General features: G+C 39.7%; 1 protein-coding gene across 8 annotated transcripts in view; it reads right to left on the reverse strand.

The window, feature by feature from the left end:
- The window catches only part of ESRRG (estrogen related receptor gamma), a 597,387-nt gene that overhangs the window by 55,540 nt on the left and 529,813 nt on the right, over nucleotides 1-12,034 (reverse strand). For all 8 annotated transcript variants that reach the window (XM_055144537.1, XM_055144534.1, XM_055144533.1 and 5 more), the window contains one exon: nucleotides 10,222-10,383. In XM_055144537.1, coding sequence (XP_055000512.1) covers nucleotides 10,222-10,383 — 162 coding nt within the window. The remainder of the gene's footprint in view (nucleotides 1-10,221; nucleotides 10,384-12,034) is intronic.

Genomic DNA, 12,034 nt, shown 5'->3' on the forward strand with positions numbered 1-12,034 from the left:
ACCCACGAGGGTCACAAGCATTCCCTCACAGGAAGCAATGGGATGTGCTAACTGGATGCCGGTTAAGGTGTGAGAGTCAGTGAGCTAAACTGATTTTAATTTAACTTTATCCTTCTCCCTTTAATCATTGACAACACACTGGACTTGTAACTCATTGAATATTGTACTGCGACCATAAAAGATCAAGACAAAACAAAACGAACCACCCTGACAGTCCCTGTCTATGAAGTCTGAATCCTTTGTTGTAGTACATCGACTCTTGCTGAGGGGGTAGGAGAAACCCAGTAAAAAATAAATAACTAAAACTAATTTTTAAAAAAATATTTAAAACCAATTAAAAGTTTCTGCTTCAAAAAATCATCAGAATATATATATGTATATATACATCTATATACTTTAGGAGGGAAAAAGAAATTTTATTCTTAAGAGAAATATGAAGCTGTTTATATTCTGCTTATTGTACACATTAACTTCTTGGAAAGTTTGGTCAATTAAAGTAATTTAGTTAAATGGGTTTCTCTAATTGGATTCTTGTAATTAAGAGTCATTTACAAGGTTGAAAGAGGATGGAATTGGAGAGGAAGCAACATGTGTTAGGGAAATCCTGTGTTTATGGGGACATCTAGCACCATGTTAAGATTTTTATCCGATCTGCAAAATTCAATGGCATGGTGCTTGGGTCACCTTGAATTCCAGCTTCCCCGTTTGATTTGTTGAAAATACAAATATAGAGCCAGAGACAGTATAGGGCACTTGCCTTGCATGAGCTGACCCTGATTTGATTCTGCATATATACTTTCAGGAAATTAATGATCACAAATCTAGCTGTAAGCCCTGAGTGTAAACTACCAGGTGTGGCTCAAAGACGGAAGGAAGGAAGGAAGGAAGGAAGGAAGGAAGGAAGGAAGGAAGGAAGGAAGGAAGGAAGGAAGGAAGGAAGGAAGGAAGGAAGGAAGGGAGGGAGGGAGGGAGGGAGGGAAGGAGGGAGGGAGGGAAGGTACAAGGAAAGGAGGGAGAGAGGGAGGGAAGGTAGAAGGAAAGGAGGGAAGGAGGGAGGGAAGGAGTGGGAGGGAGAGAGAGGAAGGGAGGGAAGGAGTGGGAGGGAGAGAGGGAGGACCATACAGCTAATTGTGTATGTGGGGATTTTCTTGAGTCTTGTGGACTCCAACTTTGGTTAGGAAGGAAAATTTCTTAACAGAAAAGAGGCCAATGAGCAGCAATTCCAGTTGCTGCTGTCCCCTTTCTTCCCTTCTTCTTTCCGCTGGGAGAAGCAAGTAATTCTCTATTCAACCTAAGATTAGAATGTTCCCTGAGATGCTCTTACTATGAATAACCCCCAACCCAGTGCTCGCAGAGAGCTCTGCTCCACTCCCACCTCTGCGCTGCACGGAAGCTAACCCATCTGTTACATATCAAAACCACATTTGTATCTTGAGTCAGATAGCTGCTTATCCATGGAATCCTGGTCAGACAGGGGAGAAGACTTGTTAAATCACAGAAATTTGTGTTACAATGAATGTCTTGGGGAAGAAGACACATGCACAAGCACAGTTAGAAGATGCACACAAGCATGGCTGTACTGAGATTTGTGATCGAAAACTATTTCAAACTATCCTGAGAGATGAAAAATCCTCATTCTCTCTCTTTTACACACACAGACACACACACACACACACACACACACACATACACACACATTCCTAAGTACGAGCACATTCAACTAAACCATTCTTTCCCTTGCAGGATGACTTTAATACTTGTACAGAGTAATTAGCTTACTTCCTCACTTTCATAAATTAGTTTTGATATGTACAACACTGAATAGTGCAGCTATTATCTACAAAATATAATGTAGTATCAACAGAAACTGAGTTCAGTGAGTAATATTTGCAGCCTCCTTTAAAAGAGAAATTCAACAGCTGAATTTTTTTTTTTTAAGAAATTATCTGTGTGTTTAAAAAGCGCTTTCAAAGGATTCGATTCTACAGCAACTGCTCCTCTGATGCCTGAAGTGTGCGGCTGCCACACAATTTATATCTCTTTCCTTTGCTCTTTGTTTTTCAGCCATTTTCCCTGAATGTCAAAGTCAATTTAGTGCATTTCACTTTGCTGAATAAATCAGAGGCGAAATCCTTGCTAAAAGTGAAAATTTGATTTGCTAAAAGGAGCTTAGGGCAACTATTAATCAATATATCCAGAGTGTCAAAGCCGAGGCCAGGGTAGACATGCATTCATTTGGAGATTGGCTGAGGCAGATAAAGGGATCGCAGGGGAGAAGGGGACCGAACCCCCAGAAGGGAGGTGGGCTGAGGGTCAGAGAGGCAAAAGGGACCAGAGAGAGCAACCAAACATGCCAGTACTCTGCCCTCTCCTCCAGTCCTTCCTTCGGAGATGGAAAATGTAATTTAATGAAGCACCTAGGAATATACAGGATTCCCTCATTTTACCAGCTTTAATAGAACATCTCGCTTTCTCTCTTTAACACTCACCAGCCTAGAGAAGGGCCCCAAAGTCTAAAGCAGTTGGCCCCTCATCAAGCACAATTCCTGAATAGGAAAAGCTGAGTTGGGCTACTCAGTATTTTGATAACCTTCAGGTAGATTTCTGGGTTTTTCAGGATTCTGAATGATCATGAGGAAACCAAGTGACCACATGACCTGCCCTCTTACCATCCTGAAGAGTTGACTAACTCGTCATGGGGCTCTATTCCCAAGTCACCCTCTGTTCTGGGAGCAGTTTCAAGTAGAATAAGGGATGTTATCATATGCATGCCCCTTTGTACTGCCCCTGAACCAGAGCTTACTACATGTTATCCCAGGAAAAAGGGATGGAGAGAGGGAAGACAGATCAAATGCCAAGGTGAGTTATGGGGCTAGCATCTTTGATACTTGACAAATGGAAGCCACAGGACTCTCCAGGTCATTTAAATCTCGTTCCAATTCAATGTCTAGTGAATTTCAACACAGTGCTGGAAGAGCTAAGACCTTGAGTTTTAGTAACCCCTGTAAAGACTCCCAGCTACACAGGCGAGAAGCACAGCCACGATCCTACATTCTCTGATAGTCGGGATCAGATATATGTTGGGTGTGCTTCCATCAAACACCTAAATTTATTTTGATGGAAAGATGTCATATTTTTTTCTCTTTCATTCATCCTCCTTTTCTCTGTATTCTCATTTAGTGAAACTGGTGGTTTTCAACATTTTCACACCTTTGGACTGTACAGCTTAAGGAACCTGCAGTGGAAAACCCGGCTGCAGATAAAAAGCAAAGAGAGAGAAATGGGTTATATTTTCCTAAAATTTCAGACAGGTGTTCTGAAACAAAGCAACATGGAAGATGAGAGAGGGAGAGGGGAGCGAATGAAGCAGCCTGAGAAAATGGTGAAGTAAAACCTCTGAATCTTCATCTCACCGTGAATGGCGCACATGGAAGTCCCACTCCAAGTGTGCTCCTTCCACAAGGGTGATAAAGACAACAGGACCCCCGTAGCACTCCTACAGGATGTCAGGGGTTTGCGCCACTGTAACACTCTCTATTGGTGTGGGCTATTTTCATTTTAAAACTGTATGGCTGAGAAAAGGGACAGTGTCTGAATGCAGATGGAAGTGCCTGGATTTACATGGCCTTAGAAACATGATGGCAGGAGGAGCAGGACCCCACTGGGGCAACTCTGTGTGTTTCTCACAACAACTGGATGAGTGTCAGATTGACACAGATTGGAATATATACATCAGAGTCACTCTCTAGGACAGGGCACTTCCTCTGTTCAAAGGAATCAAAGGCCATGGCCATGGATGGATAGTAAGCATCTATTGGGTACACCAGATAGACAGGAGTCAGTGTCCCTGCAGAGGACAGAGGGAACCTCCCAACAGCCCAGCAGACTGAGTGGTAAAGCTATGTCTATGTCTTCTCAACATTTTCTTAAACACAGTTGATTGGTCTCGTGAACAGGGTCTCTCTCTCTCTCTCTCTCTCTCTCTCTCTCTCTCTCTCTCTCTCTCTCTCTCTCTCTCTCTCTCTCTCTCTCAGTCTAGGAAAGCCTTCCAAGACCTATGTTTCCCGTTTCTGACAAGGGAAATCACTAGAACTAGAAAGACCATTCAGATGTGCTTTTTTATTTCCTTCACAATGTATTTTTCAACTTACTGGTTCCTTTATCATTGTCATACTTGTGACTTCAGAAATGGATAAACATGCAGCTGTTTCAGGTCTGTCCCAGAAGAATAAACTGGAATATACAGACACTAATGATGGTACCCCTTAGAAACAAGATGATTATCCACACAATGACCCCTATTCTCTTCCACTATCAATGATGCTTAATATGAGCATTTTTAGGGCATGATTTTATTTATGAACACTAAGTTTTCAGATCACTTGGCTTTAATTATAATAAAATGCCATGCTAAGTACCATATCTTAGAAATTAACCCTGAAAAGTTTACATTTAGATAATGTTTTTTTAATTTAAAAATCTCATATATGTTCTAACTAACAAGCATGCTTTTTTCCTCTTTTCACAATAAAACAAAGTGATACAGCAATTCTGCAACAAGAAATATTAGTCAAATACAACTCAGATTTTCTGACTCTTATTGCAAAATCCTTCTATTCTTAAACAATAACTGCAAGTGCACAGGTATATGACTAACAGAACTTTGAATATTACCTCCAAACATTTAGTAATTGAACATACTTACAATTTATATAGTACTATTAAGTGCCAGGGCTTTGGGTCTTTAATTTACATTTTCTCCAATCAACTAAAAGACTCAACTACTTCAGCGATCTGAAAGCATTAATTTAAGCACACAAAAGAGACAGGGAAAGGAGGCTGTAGTAGCTTTCATTCACTCCCAGGAAAGTAGCAATTACAACCATATGCAAATTAGGTTATGGGATGAGGTTGAGGGTGGAACCTCACAGCCAATGAACATCTCTGTATTATGCATATTTTAAATCAGCTAACCTATAAAGCGTTTATCCAGTGCCAACAATGCAGATGCACAATAAAACTGTTACTTACACATGATATAACTTGTCTTCAGCCAACTTGGCACATTTCTCCACATCAAACCATGGTCGTAAACATAAACTTGCAAACATACTTTGTTACAAATCAAAGCATAATCTTACAGAATTATTATTATTTTTATTTTTTGCTTTTTGGGTCACACCTAGCAATGCACACGGGTTACCTCCTGGCTTTGCACTCAGGAATTACTCCTGGTGGTGCTCAGGGGACCATATGAGATGCTGGGAATCAAACTTGGATTGGCTGCGTGCAAGGCAAATGCCCTATCCTCTGTGCTATTGCTCCAGCCCCACAAAATTATTACTTTTAACATATTTTGTGCTTTCCAACATAAGAATCACTTAATGGTATTGTCCAATATACATAACTAATGGAAAATTTTTGAGTGTCATGTTCAGGCCAGATAGTTCAGGGGCTAAAGCACTAAATGCCTTACATGCTGCCGAGCCTGGCTAGATCTCTAGCACTCTGCATGGTCTCCTGACCTTTGTCAGGAATTAGCTTCGAGCACAGAGCCAGGAGTAAGTCCTGAGTACTGTTGAGTTTGGCCCCCAAAAACAAAAATATAAAAAAAATGACATGCCTTCCAACTTTTGTTGAGCAATTATGTAAATAATAACACAGTATCATTAGAATATTCATTCAAATAAATGAATACTCAGAATACTTATGGGAGCTAGAGCAATAGTATAGGGTGTTTGCCTTGTACATGACCAATCTAGGTTCAATTTCTGGCATCCTACATGGTCCCCTGAACACTGAAAGGAATGAATCCTGAATGCAGGGTCAGGAGTAACCCCTGAGCATCACCGGGTATGGCCAAAAATAAAAAGTAAACAAACAAAAATTCACAGGTGTTCTCTCACAAAAATATATGCCTTAATACATAAATAGTTTATGCATATTTTTTACAGACTTGAGTCACTGTTAAAAAAATCTAAATACTCTGTCAAGAAAATTCTAAAGTTTACCTCAATGGCAATATTCAATACAATCTCCTGACTGAATGTTTCTACAAAAAAAAATTGTTGGCATAAATAGAGAACTATGTTTCTGTACAGAAGATTTCTATTTCTTTCATGAATACTTCTATGCGAAGGGCTTTTTATCACATTGTCTTCATAGTGTGCTATTCTTTTAGAAATCAGTGTTTTCTGCTTAACTTGGTTGAAAGAAAAAGTGCAGGTTTTTCCCTCCCTGTTGGATGTCATTATAACAGAAACCATTTCAAAATGTGACCAAGAGGCCCTCAAACTTGAACAGGTTCCTTCTCCTTGAGCAGGTAATCATTTAATTTGTACTGTTAAAAAAAAGACAAGCCTACCCTAGTAATTCCCATATTTCTAAAGGAAAAAAGAAACTGGTCTGTTTGTGTGTATGTCTAGGGTGGAAGCAAGGTCTCATTCATGCAAGCGTGTGCTTGAACACTGAGTTCCATCCCAGCCCCATAAAAGGAAACATTTCCCCCTCAACTACATTCCCTTACTTAGTTCTTCAAAGACATTCCTATTCTTCTATAGTAAACTGGCATGCTCCATAAATATATTTAAGCCACTTATCTAGGTCAGCTCTCACAGGTGATGCCTGTTTCAGCACCATCAGCCAAGTACATTGTGCATTTTGCTAACAAAGTAGCAGTACATACTAATATTTTAATCAAACCACAGAGGACAATAATAGATCTGAATGCTGGCCTGATAATCACCTTATCACACCCTGTGAAACCTAGCTCTAGTATTCGACGGTGCCTCCATTACGAGCAGCCTGGGCTGAAAGAGGCCAACAGTGGCGGGCGGACGGAGAGCGTGTGCAAGAGCTCCGTATCTACATAAAAGAGATTAGAGGCGACAGCGTTCCATTTTACAGCTCAATCATATTGTGTTAGCATGCGCTTATCCGAGCGCGGACGAAATTGAAAGAGAAATAAAAAAGAGTCAGGCAGATAGGAACCAGAAAAGCGAGGCATGAGCAATTTTCAAGGATATAAAAGGATGCTAATGGTGGAGCCTGTCATTCTTAAAAAGGGCTATTAGGGCACCATCATCTCTTCGGGTGCCCTTACGCCCCTCCAACTAAAGTCAAGCATTTTCTAAAGCCCTCGTGATCTTTCCCCTTTTCTAAGATAAAGTATGGTCATGTTTCATAACAACACACTTTTCCATTTATATGATTTATTAAAGAAAGTCAACTAATTCTATTTACTGATTTTTTTAAAAAGCTCCATATATATTTTCTTCCAATTTTCTGTTGTTGTATTCTTTCATTTTCTTTCATTTTTGTTGCATTATAAAATGCAACAAAAGCAAATAGACAAAAGTTCTTAGATATGCAGAATGGCTATTGATGCTATCTTAGATGTGAGACTTAATTAAAAGGAATGTGTGTGTGTGTGTGTGTGTGTTATTTGTGTTTGCACAGACTAGGAGTAGCAGAAAGACAGAGAGAGAGAGAGAGAGAGAGAGAGCTGGAAAATTTGTTAAAACCTATTTTAATTCATATTTTAATTAAACTTTTTAATTCTAATAAAAAAGTGTTCTTATGTGTTCTTATGTTCAATGTGTTTTGAAGTGAAGACTTAGCATGGAGAAACTTCAGTTCAGACTTGGATTTCATTCTGGCTCCGACCGAAGCTCTAGTATCAAGAACACCATTTTACTTTTATGGAAGCATACATGTGACTTTATCTTCCTACACTCCTTTGTCTCGCCCACCTTCCCATGCCGGACCATGTCGTGCCCCTGAACCTGGGGGTCGACCAGTACTCCATGCTACAGCCTCTCTCCTATCTCAACACCCTGTACAGCACACTCCCTGCTAAAAAAAATTACAAAGAATTTCTTTTAATTCTTCCTTTGCTAATCCCTTTCTGAAAAGCCAAGATACTACTTGCAATCACTGACAACACCCTCAGGGTATCAGGAAGACTGGAGCTGTGAATCATCCCCCACGTGGCCTCCTCTGGCATTTGCTAAGGGGAGAGAATCACCAATTCTAAGCCTCAGCTCAAAACTGAACACATAATCGTCTAGTAATTGTTTCCACCACTGGAAATGCTGTTACTCATCGTTATTTAAAGTTACTGTCTTCATGGCCTTGGCCAGAACTCTTCAACTGCTAAAGTTTCTTTGGAAGCTAACATTTCTACTGAGATACACAGATGGATTAAAACTACTTTATCATCGACTTTACCAGAGAATAGTGCATAATACTATTGACTCTCATTGGTCTTTATGGAAGGCTTATATGACATCAATACATGGGTTTCACACTCCCTTAATTCGAGGAGAACTTGGGCAGAGTCCTCTGAAATAATAGATGGGTTAGAGTCAAAGTGACACACAGCCTTGCAAGTTGTTGTCATCAACAATCCTACCATTATGAATATTTTGAAAGAGCTATTTCAAATCATCAACTATCCTGATTTTACTCCCAGAAGCAATGCAAAATATTTTTATTTCTCTCTGCTTGTTACCTTTGAATTATGAATAATGCTCCCTTAATCAGGGGTCACAACAATGTTTCTCAACTGTAAAACATGGGGATGACGTGTCCCCTTCTCCCTGCACAAGAAGACATTTTGTTTGTTCACGACACAAAGGCTGCAGCGGGCAGGGGTTGAAGATGCTTCTAAAAATCTGACAATAGACAAAAAATAGGACTGTCCCTGGTTCCAGTGACTAGATGATATACATTACTTATCTAAAAAAAGCATCTGTGGATACTTCAGCAAGTTTACTTGTTTCTTTCTGTCTGGAAATTCTGCAGAACTTTTTACCTCTGCTTCAGTTTTTCTCCTTTGCTTCAACCAACCTAGGCTACTCTCATTGACACAATTCCCCCAAGCTCTTTGCATTGTCTAGCATTACTCTCTATATAACATATGTATTGGCTCTTTTCTCAAAGCCACGTATGTGTGATCACAACCCGGACAGCAACAGCAACGTCCCACAGGGCCCAACTCTCCTCCTTCTTTCAGACATAGCCTACCTCTGTGTGAGGGGGCTTCTAAAGGAAACAGTCAAGCTCACCTATTTAACTAGTTTTGACTTAATTTCGAGTGCTTTATTAGCAAACAGTGTAAGACAAAGTAGCTGGTATAATACAGAGTGATGTTTAAATTAGTTTACAATTTGCTTGGTCTCATCTAGAACTGCAGCGAACAAAGCCATTCAGAAATGTCAGCTGTGTTCCTAACCACTGTAACAAATTGTGGCCCGAACGCTGCACACTTAATGACTTCAAATTAGCTTCACCGCAATACCGCTGACAGTTCGTTACGACTGTTAGCAACATAGCTGGCGTATCATGACCAATAAATTGGTTTCAGTGTGGGCTGGGAAAGGAACTTCCATCAATTTGATTAAAGAAATTACTGTAGCATTCAAAGCATATAGACAAACTAGTTTAAGGAGACAGAAATAAGTTAACTGTACCAGAAAAACACGACTCATCGCTGAAAAACCTGTTTATCAACTATCTGAAAAAAAAATACAGACCAAGAAAAACGGATTTCAAATAAAATTCTGAAAACTTGCATGATTCATCTTGATGGGACTCAGAGACTGAGCAAGGAAAAGAAATAAATTGTAGGACACTTAGAAATATAAAAATACTACTGTTAAGTCACTTGTGAGAAATGCACTATTTTCTTGACTTAACACTAGTCTCATATCATGGATATGTGTGTGATAAATATTTAATTGTAAACCAAATCAAAACTTGTGACTAAGGCTAGAAATTCTGCATAATTAGCATCTGAAACAACAAAAGGAAAGGTTCTTAAGTGTAGAAAAGGGGGCACGAGGCTACAGCTGACAAAAACATTTTTCCAAGTGCAAAGAAAAATGTAAGTATTTTTAGGTGAAAGCTCAGGAGTTTGAAAGGGATCAAGAAATATATATATTTTTTAATTAGATATACTATTATACAGTTAAAAGACTTTCAGGTAGGAAAAGCTAATTAGCAAGAGTTCAAGGTGAGTCTGAAATAAAAAGGTTAATTGTTCTATTAGTTTCAGGAAGGTCTGAAATAGTAGTTAAGGAAAACAAATGCAAAAGGGAAAAAAGTATAATATTAGTGTATATATCTCCTACAAAGGACATGTTCAGATTGCCTGAGCCTATACAGTCAATCTCAGGAATTTCTGGCAGCCCTACCATTTCCATTTTCAGAAAAGTGTACCTGGAATATGCTTTGCCCATCCAATGATGACCACCAACTCCCGGTCAGCCAGGTCACACAATGTCGTGAGAGCTTTGATGTCACTGTCGGGCACGGTGGGGTCCGGCATGGCATAGATCTTCTCGGGTTCGGCCACCAACAAATGTGAGACAATCTTGTTATCTGTAGGGTCAGACCAGAGCACTACAAAATCACTAATGGTACATATCTCATACACAGATTCACACAGCCGAAAGGATGTTTTCTTTTGAAAATCAATTCAAATCACCTGGGTGCCCCCCCTCCCATTCTATTCACGCTTCTCTCTTCAGGTAGATTTATTTACTAACCACTGCTTTCCAATAGTCACGGTAAGAAATAGTCATTCCTGAAAGCTCCCTTCCTTCTTTGCTCTACCTGCCTGGGCTGGAAGGAAGCACAGGTACCGGAATGAAATGTTTTACAGCAAAACAGAGGAGGTGCTTTCTGGGATGCCCTTAGATTCTTAAGTGGGGTTTGGGAAAGAAGATTAAATAGGATCTAGCAGAGTGTTTTTTTTTTTTAAGAACCCACAATAAGCCATGAAAATATAGAATAAAATGTGTAAATGGTGACGGTGGGGGGAGATTACTAATACCCAAAATCATTATAATGGGCCAGAAAGTCATTAATTGCTTTAATTCCTTAAAGGAGGGCAGAGGTCAGAGGCCCTCTGCCGGGGTGAAGTCAGGCCTGTCTAGCCATCTCTGTGGGATGCATTGAAGAGGAATTTCTTCCCAGGCTCCCCCTCCCCCACACCCAGCCAATCTCTCAGAAAGCCAATATCAGTTTCCAGAAAAATCCTCCTACTTAAGGGCGACAGTATTTTCTCTTTGGCATGCCTAATTCTTTAATCATCTGCGTTCCTATTTTGTCTTTATTTCATGCTCTGGTTCTGAGGTATCTGTCTGAGATTTGTGATGTATGTGTTTAAAATAAGCAAAGCACTAGAGACAAATGGAAAGCATAGTGTCTGATGTGTTTTATTGCTCAGGGGCATGTGAGAGTTTATGGAGAGGCTGTAAAACCCTGGGACTGGAATGATTCTTTTCCTTGTTGGTCATTCCCCCCCACCACCATTTCTATCTGTAGCTTTTGATTTTACACTCTTTTCTAAGGGAGAGGAGGTGGGCATGGAAACAATCAACCCCAGTATTTCAAGTTTCTACTTGCTATTGTTCTAGAAAATGAGAATGAGGAAGGGATCTTGGTAATCAATGCCAGTTTTCTCTGGGGCAACCAGACATTTTGCCCTTTTTAAGTTTTTAACTTGACAGCTTAAAGTTAAAAGACTTCCCACACCTCAGAATTTGAAACCTAGCCTTCCTTAGCCACCTTTAAAGAAAAAGTAAGAAGATGATACCCCAGCTACAATTACTAGTTTTCTTTACAGATTAAAAAACCAAAATGTATCATATGAATGGTATTAATTGCCAATAGTGAACAAATTTGATGGCAGTGCTATTTAATTATCATCAAATAGAAAAGCAGAGATTTGGGAGGGAATCTTCCCAAATGTCATATTTTCTAGAAAAAGTGTAAAATCGTTTTTTCTCTCTGAAAATTTGTATGTGCTGCAGAGAATGACATTTGATTCTTGTATCTGCAGCAGAAGCAACACCCTGGATTCCTAGTTATTCTTGGAAAAGTTGTAACTTTCATTGCTCTCACCGGGTACAAATCCTGTGAACCACAATCAGGTTCTCAGGATGCAAAGAAAAAAAAATGATAAAGGGTGCATGAAGGAACTAAAGCAGATGCTCAGTGGCCTGTCCTTTTAGTTCACGCTTCCCCC

Source organism: Sorex araneus, chromosome 7, assembly GCF_027595985.1.
Source record: "Sorex araneus isolate mSorAra2 chromosome 7, mSorAra2.pri, whole genome shotgun sequence".
NCBI classification, from domain to species: Eukaryota; Metazoa; Chordata; class Mammalia; order Eulipotyphla; family Soricidae; genus Sorex; species Sorex araneus.